Source organism: Planococcus citri, chromosome 3 (assembly GCF_950023065.1).
Source record: "Planococcus citri chromosome 3, ihPlaCitr1.1, whole genome shotgun sequence".
In the NCBI taxonomy this organism is placed as follows: domain Eukaryota; kingdom Metazoa; phylum Arthropoda; class Insecta; order Hemiptera; family Pseudococcidae; genus Planococcus; species Planococcus citri.
Genome location: NC_088679.1, coordinates 75,681,614 through 75,697,490, shown reverse-complemented (window position 1 = coordinate 75,697,490; position 15,877 = coordinate 75,681,614). Strand labels below are relative to the sequence as shown.

The 15,877-nt window shown below is 36.4% G+C and overlaps 1 protein-coding gene across 1 annotated transcript; it reads left to right on the top strand.

Annotated features, from left to right (window-relative positions):
* The first annotated feature begins 502 nt into the window (after window positions 1-502).
* On the top strand, window positions 503-7,371 carry LOC135839275 (uncharacterized). The gene is made up of 12 exons (XM_065355242.1): window positions 503-726; window positions 801-982; window positions 1,062-1,235; window positions 1,335-1,443; window positions 1,528-1,648; window positions 1,718-1,977; window positions 2,066-2,328; window positions 2,408-2,608; window positions 2,699-2,813; window positions 6,008-6,131; window positions 6,202-6,488; window positions 6,578-7,371. Exons 1-12 carry the CDS (start codon window positions 675-677, stop codon window positions 7,177-7,179), a joined length of 2,490 nt encoding a protein of 829 aa, XP_065211314.1. The 5' UTR covers window positions 503-674; the 3' UTR covers window positions 7,180-7,371.
* Window positions 7,372-15,877: the final 8,506 nt, after the last annotated feature.

Here is a 15,877-nt window from a genome sequence, read left to right as displayed (position 1 = left end):
AATATGGTATATCCCAAATTTCAGCTTTTTTGGTCAATTTGGTAAAATTATGATTTTTTTACTCATTTTTGGCCTGAATTTGATTTTCAAAAATTCACCAAAAATCGAAAAACGCACTTTAGCATTTGAAAATCAATGTTCACGTCTTCTGGAGAAATTTCGAAATTCTGCAGAAATCGAAAATCATGCTCGAGGGCTCTGAATGATTTGGAAATGGTGAAATTTTTCCAGAGTAAAATGCACTTACATTTTTTCTTCTAAAAAAGCATTATCTAAATCTCCAAAATAGGTAAAAGTAATCTATTTTGAATTTGAGTGCTGAAAAATTCGCCAAAAATCGAATTGATAATTTTGCTCCTGTTAAAAAAAATAAAAAATAATTCTAAGAAACCATTCAAGTCAAAATGTGCAAAACTTGCGCGTGCGCATGCGCGAGTTTTTGTTATCATTTTTTGCGAAAAAAAATCGATGAAAAAATCTCAAATCAGTGTTCGGTGACCGGAAAAGGAAATTAATTATCCGGTAATCAATCAACAGGAAATGAAATTTTCAAAATGTATAAACTTTGATAAAATTATCCTTCAAATATGAGCAATTTGTGTGATTACTGGTGCTGGAGTGTTACTAAAGAACGATACGTAATTATGAAATTTCATTTCAGAAACTTGTCTTGAATGTTTACAGATCTCTCAATGAATCTTATCACATCTTACTTCTTATTCTTACGTAAGTATTAATCATTTTGCTATTTTGAACATCCTTCTTGCGGAATCTTCTTCTATTGTTGATCTTATTTTCAGTATATGAGCTGAAACTCTCCGAGTCCGAGCTTCTAAATCCGAGAGAAATGCAGAAAGTGCTCAACTTGACGAATGTAACCAATAAAGACGAACTATCGAAATGTGAAACTACCTGGAACGAGAAGTTATATCCGGAAATACCTTACGTGTATTTATTCTGTAATGCGAATCTCGAACCCGTCGTAAGTATGGTCTTGTTATTTCGACCTTCTGCGTTGAAGAATATGGTTTCATTTCCTGCGTCTATTGTTTCATTTGCAGAGGAATAAACCGGAAGGGCCGTATTGCTCTGGTTTTGACTGCTGGGAAAGTCAATTGAGTCTGGTTTCTCGCGTTGAAATCGTTCGCATCATGAATCAATATCGAGAAAAAGTCAGCAAAGACAAATGTATTAAATGGTGTAGGAAAAATAAGAAAAAAATTATATTCGAATTGGTAAGTAAGTATCTATAGGTGACTTGAATCTACAATATTCAAATTAGGTTTATTTTACGTTCTCATTTTCACTCTGATCGTATATCTATTATTTTACAGCGATGGGATCGTGCTATAGAAGATAAAGCTATTGATTTAATTCAAAAATGTCCTTCCACTATGAAAAATTCGACAACTTCCACTGTTACCGTGAGTGATGGAAAAGAAGGTAAAAATATATCAGCTGCTTCATCTTCATCAAGTATTTACTTGCTTGTATTCGTGTTCTGAAATAAAACGTGTTCAATTTCAGTTACTTCGAGAATGGATATATCGGCTACATCGTTCAAGATGGAATTGGGAACGCAGAACGAGCTGAGAATTATTTTATGGCAGCTAATGTCAGGAAATCATTTGAATGATTGGGACGAAGGGTAAGGATAAGGAATTTTTCGAATTTTGTTCACCCAGATTGAAATTTAAAATACGATAACTAATTTCAGATCATCGCAGTTTAGAAGAAGCTTAATGCACGACGTTGGCTGTGCATTTGTAGTTCGACGTGGAGTGAATTATGATACAGCTTTGGGTGAAAATGTGAAAAATGGAATAGTTGGACATATCGTTTGCGTTTACCAATCATTCCTGCCATCAGAACAACCTCCTGACTCCACATCAGCATCGTTGTCAAGTTGCAAATCATTGTCTGGATATGTGCAAGTCGACTTTGACGAATATAACTATTTTCCAAATCTATGCAGAAGTAAGTAGGTGCCTAAGTTGTTGTTTTTTTTTGAAAGCATCTATTTAAAATATGAAATATGTGTAACTGAATCAATTTATTTTCGCAGTGGATCCACAGATTGATGCTACTGTTTTGGACAATTCTGCTCATTCTTGCGCACACGGTCCTAAAAATATTAAGAATTTGTGCCCATCGTCAAATTATTCTGCTGACACTTGGGATGAAAAATTTTATGGTTTGATAATAAAACTTGTAAATCCATCCGAATTAGAAGTGACAGTCGACTGTAATGTACCTCACGATATACCTCAGTTTGAAAAACAAGGAGATAACGTCTACAATTATTTTTGCACTTTGAAGGAGAAAGTGGTGAGTTATAAAATAAATATGTAATCTAGTATCTACCTTATTTATAGTTGAAATTTGTTCATCGACCAAATTTTATCAGTTGATTCGACCAGATAATACTTCAGAATGTGCTGGCTGGGATTGCGAAGAGAGTCATCTAACCGATATTACCAGAATTAAAATTCTAAAGCAATTAAACAAAGCTCGGAATTTAGTTGCTAGTGGCCAGTGCTCGAACGAATGTCTTCCCCCCTGTAAATACTGCAACAAATCTATTCATTATTGTAATATGGCGAAATTGGTAAATAACTTGATAATATTTTCAATTGCGATGCGCATACTTAATGAGGTTTGGAAAAATTAATGCGGGTGTTTGAAATTTGTTTATTAGCAGTGGCACTGGTTTTTGGAACAAAAAGCTGCTCAACTTGTACGCAATTGTTCTATGTATTATGAAATTAAGACAGATAAAAAAAAAATCATTTATGAAGATAATCCTTTTCCTGGTTGGTAAATTTATCTTACAATTACGTAGGTAGTTCAATTGCATCATCTGACTTGGGAGAGATCTCAACAGGCAGAAAATTTTTTGAATCGAATGAAGCTAGATTGAAAAAGCTTGCGAAAATTATCCAGTCAAAATTTCATAAGCAGAAATGCATTATTTGATTTTTGTGAATTTTTTAAGACGAAAATTTCGACGAAAAAACCAAATTAATCGAGAAAGTTGGAAGCTATTTACCTACTCTATTTTTGACTTCCCCTCCCCCCCCCCGAATCTATTAGAAATGGTTTAGAACCGTTTTAAGCAGTTCTGGAGCCTCCAGAAAATTTTGTTTTCAGGTTTAAATTTCTACAAACATTTCACGAAATGATGTTGGAAAGCTAAATTTCACTCTATACCCGAATTTCAACACGCTGAGTTGATTGGAGCCGGTTTCAACCCCGTTCTGGAGCCTCCAGATGTATTTTGGAAATTCCATGTTCTTCAAAAAACCATCATAAAATTTGTCCAAACTATAATTTGAGCACGTATGATCACGATCAGTGCTTATTAGTGACCCACTTGGTGACTTGGCCGATATTTTGGTGAATTTTTGAAAACCAAATTTGGGCCAAAAATGCTAGAAAATCAACATTTTACCAATTGAGCACGGAACAGCAAATTTTCCCAATATTTAGTCGTAAAATCGCTGAAAACAATGGGTTCTGAACTGGTAGACACAGATTTTCGAAAAATGTTTTGTAATTAGTCGAGCAGATCACTAACAAGGGAAGTAAACACAAAAATTTTAGAACCGGACACGGCGGACACAGAGGAATCGAAAGAGCGCCCCAAAATATACCACCAGTAAAAATTTCAATTTCTGAAATTTATTTTTCGATTTTTGGTGCATTTTTGAAAATTTAAAGAGCCAAAATTTTAGAAAATTGACGTAGAAATCTGAAATTTGGTTTGTATTCTATTTTCGACCTATCGAGTCGATTGGTGATGGTTTCGAGCCGTTCTGAAGCCTCCAAAGGATTTTTATTTTTTTCATTTTTCTTCAAGAATAATAGTCGAGGAGCTCGCTCAAGGATCTATTGCACCCCCCCTCGTCGATCCTCCGGGACAACTTTTTTCTTAAAGGGGGAGTCCTAAGGAACAGTTCAAGCCTTTGTACTAAAAACAGTGTCCCTACTTACAAAATGGCGGCCATTTTGATTGACAGGTCATCCGAAATCGCAGATTTTGTTCCAACATAGGAATTGCACAAAATTTTTCAGACCGTACAAAGGTAGATCGAAAGATCAAGCAAAAATTTATCATCTGTCAAAATTTCAAGTGCTAAAGTGCGTTTTTCGATTTTTGGTGAATTTTAAAAAATCAAATTTAGCCCAAAAATGAGGGAAAAAATCAAAATTTTACCAAATGGACCAAGAAAGCTGAAATTTGGGATACACCCTATTTTCGACATGCGAAATCGATTGGAAACTGTTTCAAACTGTTTTGAGCAGTTCTGGAGCCTCCAGCAGATTTTTGAAACTCGAAATTCCCACAAATTTTCACCAACATGGAGTTGGGAAGCAGAAATTTATTCTGCAAACTAATTTCAATACGCTACGAAGTCAACGGGGGGGGGGAGATTTCAAGTCGTTTTGGAGCCTCCAGTAGAATTTTGAAACTTTAAATTTCCTAAAAATTACATCAAACGGAGATGGAAAGTCAAAATTCATTCTGTAAACTAATTTCAAATTTCTATACCCTACGAAGTCGTCTGCTGGTGGATTTCAAGTCGTTTTGGTGTATGTTTTGGAGCTGGTGTTTTTTCAAAATTTAAATTTTCCAAAAAGTAGCTGGAAGCTTCAAAATCATTTAAAACCATTTGAAACCACCTTGTGGTCGACTTCATATCATATTGAAATTAGTTTGCGAAGTAAATTTCAGATTGCCAACTCCATTAATTTGATAAAATGTTGCGGGAATTTCAAGTTTCAAAAATCTACTGGAGGCTCCAGTAATTTTCAGAAAGTGGCTGGAGGCTCCAAAATGATTTGAACCCACTTGAAGTCGTCTTAAGAGGGTGTTAAAATAGGAGTGTAGAGTAAATTTCAGCTTTCCATCTCCATTTGATGAAATTTTGTGAAAATTTATAGTTTCAAAAATGTGATGGAGGCTCCAGGAATTTTCAAAAAGTCGCCGGAGGCTCCAAAACGACTTGAAATTCACCTGTAGTACTTCGTAGCGCATTGAAATTAGTTTGAAGAATAAATTTCAGCTTTCCAACTCCATTTTGGTGCTGAAATTTTGTGGGAATTTCGAGTTTCAAAAATCTGCTGAAGGCTCCAGAACTGCTCAAAACAGGTCGAAACCGCTTTCAATCGATTTGACATGTCGTAAATAGGGTGTATCCCAAATTTCAGCTTTCTTGGTCAATTTCGTAAAATTGTGATTTTTTCCCTCATTTTTGGCCTAAATTTGATTTTTTTAAAAATTCATCAAAAATCAAAAAACGCACTTTAGCACTTGAAATTTTGACAGGTGATAAATTTTTGCTTGATCTTTCGATCTACTTTGTTGTGAAAGTCCTATGTTGAAACGCAAAATCTGCGATTTCGGCTGACCTGTCAATCAAAATGGCCGCCATTTTGTAAGTAGGGCTACGCTACTTTTTTTTTTTTTGAGTTCAAGGGCTAGAACAGCTGTTCCTTAGGACTCCCGCTTTAAGGAAAAACTTATCCCGGAGGATCGACCGGGGGGAGGGGGTGCAATAGATCCTCTATAAATTACTTACTTTACTGTAGAAAATTTTGGACTTGAACCGACACTAAAAAATGTTGATAATACTGCTGAAGTGAATCGAAAGGTCGCAAAGATGGTAAAGTAAATCTGAGTTTATATGTGCTGAATTTCGTTTCCCCCCTATTTACCTACCTATAGCGTTTTTTCGAAAACTGGAGAAATTTAAAATTCGCTGGAAGCTCTAAAAGGATTTGAAACCGCCACCAATCGACTCGGCAGGTCGAAAATAGGATACAAACCAAATTTCAGCTTTCTAGATCAATTTGCTGAATTTTATTGTTTTTTCCTAATCTTTTTCCAAATTTAAATTTTCAAAAATTTTCGTCCAAGATCAAAAAATTTTCTGTCAATTGCGATGCCTCACTGCTAACATAGTGATGAAAGTACTTATCATATCGTTGTTTAATTTTCTCTCAGATCCTGTTGCTTTTGAAGAGATTACTATGGTTTTTGAGGCACCACCATCACGCGGAGGTCAGATAGCAATTGACGAGAGATTTGCTGGGTTTTTTTGGACGAATAAGACAAAAGATTGGTCCGAGTAAGCTGTCTGATTCCCTCATTTTTCATGTATCCGACGATGTATCCAATCCTGTAATCAATTTTTTCAGCGATAACCAATTCAGACGTGGAAACGCAGCATTTTTTGGCTGTTCAGTGATCGTTAGACCTAATACGGGAAGCCTTACTACCGAAACTAACGGTAGTAAAGTTAAACGCACCAAATTCCATATGGTTTGCATTTACGCAGCATTGCAAGAAAAATTCACCTCTGTAACCGATGATCAAAATAAAGATCCAGTCTGTTGTCCTAGTTGCTCAGGGCCTGAGTACGAAACCAGGCCTTGTCCTGTTCGCTACCAAACTAGCATAGATCCTTATCCGGCTTTATGCACTTGTTAGTACTTTACCTGATGCAACTATATTTATTCCTAATTTTGTGTAGCCTACATTTACCTTTTTTTTTTTTTTTGTCATACTAAACAGCAATTGCTCTTGAAAACACTATGAGTTGTCAAGATAGATCTTATTGCAAAGATCAAGGGCATTCAAAAGCCTGGTTAGAAAAGTACGACGGAATGACAATTTACCAGAAAGTTGATGGCTCATTCGAACGACTAATTCCTAAACAGACGGCGTTTTCCTTTTCCGAAAGAAAACGCGAAATTTTCATCATCATATTATTATTCTTGCTACTGTTATTGCTTTTATGTTGCTTGTTAACTGCATGCTCGGTTTATGTTTATCGCTGGAGAATGAGGAAACGCCGTGAAAAGATATCAAGTGATAAGCCAGTTGCTTCGAAATCAGCTCAACCATTATTTAAAGATATCCCGACAACACAACCTACTCGACCTTCTGCCAAAACTCCAGCTACTTCTACGCAGAAACCGATTACGTTTGAGACAACAATACCGACTCGAGCTACTGAAACTACACCGATTGCAACTACTCAGAGCTCTGAGGTGGAGGATGAGGATGAGGATGATTATACTGAAACCACAACTACAACACGAAAACCAAAAACACGACTGGTGCCTCAGTTTATTAGAAAAGTTCCAAAACATCGAGCTCATTTGTATCAGTAGTATCGTTAACGAGTTACGATCATCTTTGGAAAAATATGAGAAACTCGGTTTGGGAAGTTGAACGAGTCGAGTTTGATTGCAATTTCGAAAACAGCTTGAGTGAAAATACTGATCTGTTTGTATTGTTGAATGTACTTATGTACTTATCTACTTACATATATCCGAATATATTTATGGTGCTGAAAAGATTAGATCATGTGCATTATTATATTAACGATGATATTTTTTTGGTGAATTCATTCTGTTGGTTACTCATTGATAACGATAACGAATTTTGATGTAATATTTCATCTTTTGTGTAATAAAAGCAGGTGGCTTCTTCGTTGAAACTATAAGTGAATCATTAATCGATTACACGATGTTCGTTTGCTCGTTGAGACTGGATCTAGTTTATCTAACATTACTCATAAATTGGGTTTTTTAATGCTTCGAAATTCTTTTTGTACCTAATGTTCGTAACAAAAGTTTACTGCTCTGATCAGCCTTGATATACATGGCGCATTCGATCATGCCAGATGGTCTGATGTTCTGCAAATTTTGAGTGATAAGGGAGCTCCGCATTACATCATCGCTATTCTCAACTCTTACTTTCAAGACAGAACTGTCCACTTCAAATCTTTTGAAAAAGTCCTTCAAAGGGGGTGTCCACAGGGCTCTGCTATTGGGCCCCTATTGTGGAATCTTGTATTCGATGACATTATGCGCATAATTGAAGAAATTTGGGTGGACATCTTTTGCTACGCTGACGATTCACTCGCTGTTGTCTCCTCCAATACAGCCAAAGTCCTGAAATATCGTGTAACGAAACTTCTAAAGGCTATTCTCTCATTTTTGAAATCACGAAACCTCCAACTCAACATGAAAAAAACCCAAATTATGGTTGTTAATCGACAATATCCAAAATGCCCAGATATTATCAACTTCCAAATTAATGGTATCAGAATTCCGACATCATCATTAGGGTGGTCCTTATTTACATGGTCGAAAATTTTTTTTGCAATTTTTTTGATTCCTCCCCCCAAAGTTGTTCCCTTATATGAGAAAATAAATCCCTGAAAATTTTAGTCGGATCGGATAATATTAACCCGTGCCGCAGAGCATCTGAAATTTTAGAACTGACAGAGCGCGTAGCCGTTGTATTTTCCACGAGAGCTGCGCGGCGTTGTTCGTGTTTTCCCCAACACGCATATTCCATAGTCCTGTATTTGGCTGGATGTAGTAAAAACAATTTTTTCCCACAAAAAAGTCTTCTTTGGCACCTAAATAAAGATTCTGGAGTATAATCGGCATCGGAAAATATTTTGAGGTGATTGAGGAACAATTTCTAAAAAATGCTCAAAATTGACATGAAAAAATTCCAACAATTTTTGATTTTGATAATGTAATTCCAAAAAAGGATACCAAACGATGTCAAAATAAATCCCAAACTAGTGTTACCAATTTTGGATTGCTCACCTCTTACAGCTATTACTTACATAGTCCCAATAATATTTTGTTCATTATAAAAAATGTAAAAGGGACAAAGCCTTTTGGAATGATTTCGACAAGTAGGTATCACCCCTGTGAGCTATCAAAGAGCAATCCTAAAAACTACAGTTAATTATCTTTTTTAAAAACAATTAAAGTTTAATAATAATACTTGAGTTTATAATTTTTAAATTAAATTTTAACAAAGGAATATTGTTTAAAAAATCAATTTTTTTAATATAAGGTGCACCGGGGGAAGTCCGAATTCGGGGTAAGTCAGAAAAACTGCTCTAGCTCTTAGAGGCTTATATCTGCCGAAGCGCTACCTGGGGGTAACTTGAGGGTACTACCCCTACTTCATCACAGCATAAAAAATTTCGCGACCCAGTTTCATTTTACAGGCTTTTCATTGGTTCATTTTTAGTTGCTGTTTTGAATTTGATTTCAAATTGTAATCAGTGTTTTTCAAACTGCTTTTTACCTAAGAAGAAATGACCAGTAAAAGTGATATTATAAGTGAAAGTATTCCTAAAACAATAATGTAAAACCCCAAGTATTCAATTTTTGTTAATTTTCAATTATTCATTATTTATATCGCTTTTTCTGACTTACCCCCTAAATTAGTGCTATGGGGTAAGTCAGAAAAGTGAACATTGATAATTAGGATTCGACTTCATCGATGTGTACTACGTAGAATAATATGTTTTCGAGGTCGTAGAATCCAAATCTGGAGTTATTTTTTTTGTAGGAGTGGGGGGTGAGGCGTGGGGAGGAGGCAATTCTAAATTTTTCGTACATTATTGTGTAATATGTCGATTGATATGTTTTCGAGGTCGTAGAATCCGAATCTGCAGTTACTTTTTTTGTAGGAGTGGGGGGTGAGGCGTGGGGAGAGGGAAAATTTCGAATTTTTCGTACATTATTGTGTAATATGTCGAATAATATGTTTTCGAAATCGTAGAATCCGAATTTGGAGCAATTTGTTTTGTAGGAGTGGAGGGTGAGGCGTGGGGAAAGGGAAAATTTCAAATTTCTCCTACATTATCGTGTTATATGTCGAATAATATATTTTCGAGGTCGTAGAATTCGAATCCGGAGTCATTTTTTATGGTGAAGGTGGAAGGTGAGTCGTAGGTTCGCATGGGTGGGGCCCTCTCCCCAAACGGTTATACATGAATAGCACTCGACCCTAAAAACTAGCTCAAGATTCGAATTCTGCGACCTTGAACACATATCAACCAACATGTTACACAATATTATAGGCAAAATTTGAAATTTCTCCTCTCCTCTTGCCTCGCCTCATACCCCTGCGAAAAAATAACCCCAGATTCGAATTATATGACCTCAAAAACATATCAATCGACATATTACACATTAATATAGGCAAAATTTGTAATTTACTCTCACTCCCCTTGACTCACCTCCCACCCCTACAAAAAAAATATCTCCAGATTCGAATTCTACGACCTCGAGAACATATTATTCAACATATTACACGATAGTGTAGGAAAAATTTGATATATTACCTCTCCCCACGCCTCACTCCCCTCTCCTACAAAAAAAATAACTCCAGATTCGAATTCTACGACCTAGAAAATATATTATTTGACATATAACACGATAATGTAGGAGAAATTTGAAATTTTCCCTTTCCCCACGCCTCACCCCCCCACTCCTACAAAAAAAAATTACTCCAAATTCGGATTCTACGATTTCGAAAACATATTATTCGACATATTACACAATAATGTACGAAAAATTCGAAATTTTCCCTCTCCCCACGCCTCACTCCCCACTCCTACAAAAAAAATAACTGCAGATTCGGATTTTACGACCTTGAAAACATATCAATCGACATATTACACAATAATGTACGAAAAATTTAGAATTGCCCCCTCCCCACGCATCACCCCCCACTCCTACAAAAAAAATAACTCCAGATTTGGATTCTACGACCTCGAAAACATGTTATTCGACATATTGCGCATCGATCAGGGTCGAATCCTAATAATACCAATTAATTTTGTAGATTTTCTGACTTACCCCAAAGTGGGGTAAGTCAGAACAACTTACATTTTATTCGATTGTGCGAAAGCTACTGCGACAATCGCGCTGAAATTTTTACCATAGGTTGAGAACCCTTATGGGAACCTACATACCAAATTTCAGCCATATTGGTTCATTAGTACGAGAGTAACAGCTGATCAAAGTTGAAATTGTGAAAAAACGTTCTGACTTCCCCCGTGCACCTTACCTGGGGAAGTATTTCAATTTTTATATTAATTTTTTTTTAATAAAAGAAATTATTGGTATCACTGGTTTGGGGTTTATTTTGACATAGTTTGATATCCTTTTTTGGTATTACATTTTCAAAATCAAAAATTCTTGGAATTTTCCCATGTTGATTTTGAGCATTTTTTAGAAATTGTTCCTCAATCACCTCAAAATATTTTCCGATGCCGATTATACTCCAGAATCTTTATTTAGGTGCCAAAGAAGACCTTTTTGTGGAAAAAAATTGTTTTTACTGCATCCAGCCGAATACAGGACTATGGAATATGCGTGTTGGGGAAAACACGAACAACGCCGCGCAGCTCTCGTGGAAAATACAACGGCTACGCGCTCTGTCAGTTCTAAAATTTCAGATGCTCTGCGGCACGGGTTAATATTGTCCAATCCGACTAAAATTTTCAGGGATTTATTTTCTCATATAAGGGAACAACTTTGGGGGGAGGAATCAAAAAAATTCGAAAATGTGAAAATAAGGACCACCCTAATCATCATCCTTCAAATATCTGGGAGTCATCATTGATCGTTTTTTCACATGGAATGAACACATCGACTACATCATCAAGAAAGGTCTTAAATACGTGTCATTACTCACTCCCATTTGTGCCAATGTTTTTGGTTACAGTAACCGCGCTCGCAGAATCATGTTTTTTGGCACTGTTGTGGCCTTGCTGAAATACTGCTCATCGATTTTCTATAATGCATTGTTCAACCAAAACAATGTCGTTAAATTGCAAAATCTTCGCCGCATCATGTCACGACGCATCATACGCGCATACAAAACTGTCGGCGCTGAAGCTGCTGGACTACTTGCAAGAATGCCTCCGTTACATCTACACATCGCAGAACGAAGCGTTTTCTGGCTGTTGAAGAACGATAGGCCAGTAACCAACTATCAACATCTTCCCAGGTTACCATGGCCAGGAGGCCGAGGTATATCACTTCGCACCCGCTTTGCTGAAAGTACCAACATAATTTGGCAAGATATGTGGAACACTACCTCAACTGCCAAATGGACACATCGCCTGATCTCCAACATCAACAATATTCCTTCATTAGACGATATCGATTTCTACACCTGTCAAGCTATCACTGGGCACGGTGTTTTCCGTAAATTTTTATTCGATATACATCGGTCAAACTCACCACTCTGCGAATGCGGAAATTACGAATCCACCGAACACGTCTTTCTCCTCTGCCCATTACATGAGACCAATCGACCTTTTCCAATTGATATTCTCAATGAAGATCACCGCAAATATCTCCACACTACAGTTGTCAAACTCTGGGAACAAGAACGAGCCAGGCTCACCCATCCTCGATTATAGAAATCCTCGAATAATTTCTTAAACCTGTTTTATTTATATAAAATTTTTTTATCTTTTTATTACTGTTCTTTGTTATTGGTATTGTTTATTAAGATGTAAGCTTATTTAAGACCTCCCGGTGAAATAAGTTTGTGTCCCAAATGCCAATAAACTAATCGCACCCTTTGGGATTGCGGTCCAATTTAAAAAAAAAAAAAAAAAAAAAAAGGTGCATAAAATATCACTGAATGTTATCTCCGATCGTTATCTATCTATCAATTGCCATTCATTCGGTCTTCGTGAGTCATGGGAATTATTGGCTGTTTGTGCTATGCTAGTACCTTTTTTTTTTGCTGGTTACCTAAACGAATTTCCAACTTGATAAACACGATGGTAACATTCCAGAATAATGATTGTGTAAATTTCAAGAAAAAAAAGGTCAAAATTACGATAATTTACTAGGTACTCGAGAGCTTTTCTAAGAATAATGAAATCCCATCGACATTCAAGATTCAAAACTCCTACGTTTAGATTACATCCATGAATTTTCTACTGTATTCGATGATCTTGAGTAAGTTTAAGTAGATGATAATTCTGATTCGGAGATTACTCAGATTCAGAATAGATGTTTCAGTATGCCTAATAAGTACTTCGATTATTGTTATTTTCTATTTCCTTTTCAATACCTGCGTGCTATCTCATTTCAGTGTGCAGCGTTCATATTGTCATCTTGGACCGTTTTACTGCACTTGAGGTGTATTTAATGCAGTATCGTAGGCCAGATTGGGGACATGCTTTGATAAACTTTACTAATAGTCTATGTGATGAAGTTTGGACTATGCGATATTATCCAGAAATATTTTACGTTTACTTATATTGTAATCCTATGTATAAAATCGAGGCAAGTACGGAATTGAAGATTTTACTTATCTGGATGCGATATTTTATCATGTTTTGAATTTAAATTTGTATTTTATTCTCAGAAAATCCAACCGATTCCGAATCATTGTTCAGGATTTGATTGTTGGGAAAGTCAGCTGACCTTAGTTTCTCGGGTTGAAATCGTCGAAATTATGAACAGATATAGGAATAAAGTTGCGGCCGGGAGTTGTATTAAATGGTGCACAAACAATACGCACAGATTAGCGTTTGAATTGGTAAATTTGAATTTTTCTCGTTGGTAAGCAATTTTTAGATTCGATGTTTAATAATCTGTTTGTTTGTTCTTGATGATTCAGCGATGGAATTATTATTTGGAACAAAATGCCACCGAGGTGGTGCAGACATGTCCACAAAGTCATATGCTCAGTAGGATTCCTATTGATGTGGCTGAAGTAGGTCACCCTCTAGGTAGGTAATATCTTTTTGAAGAATTCGGAGCGAAAAGATTGGATTTGATCAGGTACTATGAACGAATCTAATCTTGATCTAATCAAACTGGGTCTAGAGACCGTGTCCGACTAAAATTCAAAACTCCAACCTGATCAGATTAGATCTATAATTGTATCAAACTTCCTGATCTGATCTGATGAGATTTAATTAGATCACATCTGACTATATGTACCTACTTATCTATAGTCTTAACAAACTAAATCTATGGTTCAATGTCCAAAGAGTCTCTGAATCTTATCTGATCTGATCAGATCCAATCAATTTCCGTTGGGAAGGGTATCTTAATCTATTTAACTACCTATTCAAGACAGAAAATACATTCTTTGTGCATATTTCATTTATTGTCCACCAGTTCCCGGGTACAAAGAAATCGTGGTCACTTCTTTCAAAATGGAAACCGGACTGCAAAGTGAACTAAGATCTATCCTATGGCGACTGATGTACGAAAATTATCTGAAGGATTGGGACGAACAGTAAGAATCATCTTAAATGAATTTGCGAAGTCTACAGACGTTGAAAATTTTTGTAGCCCTAGAGATATAGGAGGTGAGTAAATTGATTCAGCGAACGATCTAATTTTCAGTTGGTCGAAATCTTAGGTGGCAATTCAGAAGAGGTGACATGCACGATGTGGCTTGCGCTTTTGTCTGTAGACGTAACGTGAACTATGTGACTGATACGAATGAAACAGTTGTGAATGGAATCGTCGGTCATTTTGCATGCGTATTTCTAAGTTCACTGACAGCTAACAAGACAGAAACGTTCAAAAAAGACGGTAAATTGTACACATTTAACGTTTCCATTCCCATCAACACTACGCTGATACCGTCGCAAGAAAATTGTTTTTCAATTGATAACGATTCGTGGGCTTTCGGTGCTGTAAGGAATCACTATCCGATGTTGTGCAGAAGTATGAATTATGTTCACTATAACAATACGTACCTACTTATATATACCTTATTGTACCTAATCGAGAAGTTTCCTTATAATATTGAAAACTTGTAGGAGAGCAAGGCGCACGCCTTCCTAATATCCTTAACTACGATTCTTGCGATTATCGACCTGAAGAACAACCAGATATATGCCCAAATTCCACCACATATTCTCGTATAACTTGGGACGAAAAATTTTACGGCATGATATTAAGATTTAATAAATTTTATCCTGACAACAATACAACAAAAGTAGATATTGGACAATGCGTCGTTCCTCCGCCACAATTTTCAACCTACGAAAAGACCGGACCTGATATTTTGAATTATTTCTGTACTCTGCGAGAAGTAGTGGTACGTTGAAGGAAGTTTTCAAACACCCTGTAGCCGCTTCGAATAATCGACGTGATTTTAATCGCAGGCGGTGCAAGCGGATATTGACACGTGTTCGGGTTGGAATTGCGCTGATAGTCAATTAACCGACGCAACCAGATTCCAAGTGCTACAAATGTTGAACCAAGAACGCAATCGAGTCGCCAAAGGAGAATGTTCAGACGAATGTCCACATCCTTGTAAGCGATGTAACGTAAATGTTCGATATTGTAACATGGTGAACTTGGTAAATATCATTTTGTCCCTAGTCGGGCGGAAATGCGAATAATTGAATTGTTTCTAATGTATCAGGTACGATGACCTTTATTTCTCGTTCAAAAATCAACTTGCTACGTTTGCGATTTGTTCAATAGCAATGGCATTGGTTCTTGGAAAAAAAAGCCTCGGATCGGGTTAAAAATTGTTCGACGAAAAATTCAAATAGGGCTGATTTCACGTTCGACGATGATCCGTTTTCAAGTACCTACTTTCATTCTGCTTCGAATTATGTGATCAGAAATGGTCTACAGTCTTACTGGCCAAAAGGACCTATTTATTCAATTAGCTGGAATTTTTGGCTCTAATTGTTAATAAGATTCTGAAAAATTTCAAATATTTACGTCATTTCTAAAAGTCAACTTTCAACCATTTAAAACTGCAATTTATCAAAAATACTTAACCTACTTAGATAAGTATAGGGTCATTCCATGTCAACTCAACCAAAAAAAGGCGATTTTGAAAGTCGTGTCTTTCGATTTCGCTCAATTTTTTTCACAATGTATACCCACCCTAGTTTGGTCCCAGCCCCTCTCATTGGGCAGGGGGGAGGCTTTCATTATTTTCACATTGTCTCGAACTACTCAACTTCAGCAGCCCATTCCTCCAAAACTATGATACTTTGACCAAAACTGATTTCACAGTTCAAAAGGGCATTGCATT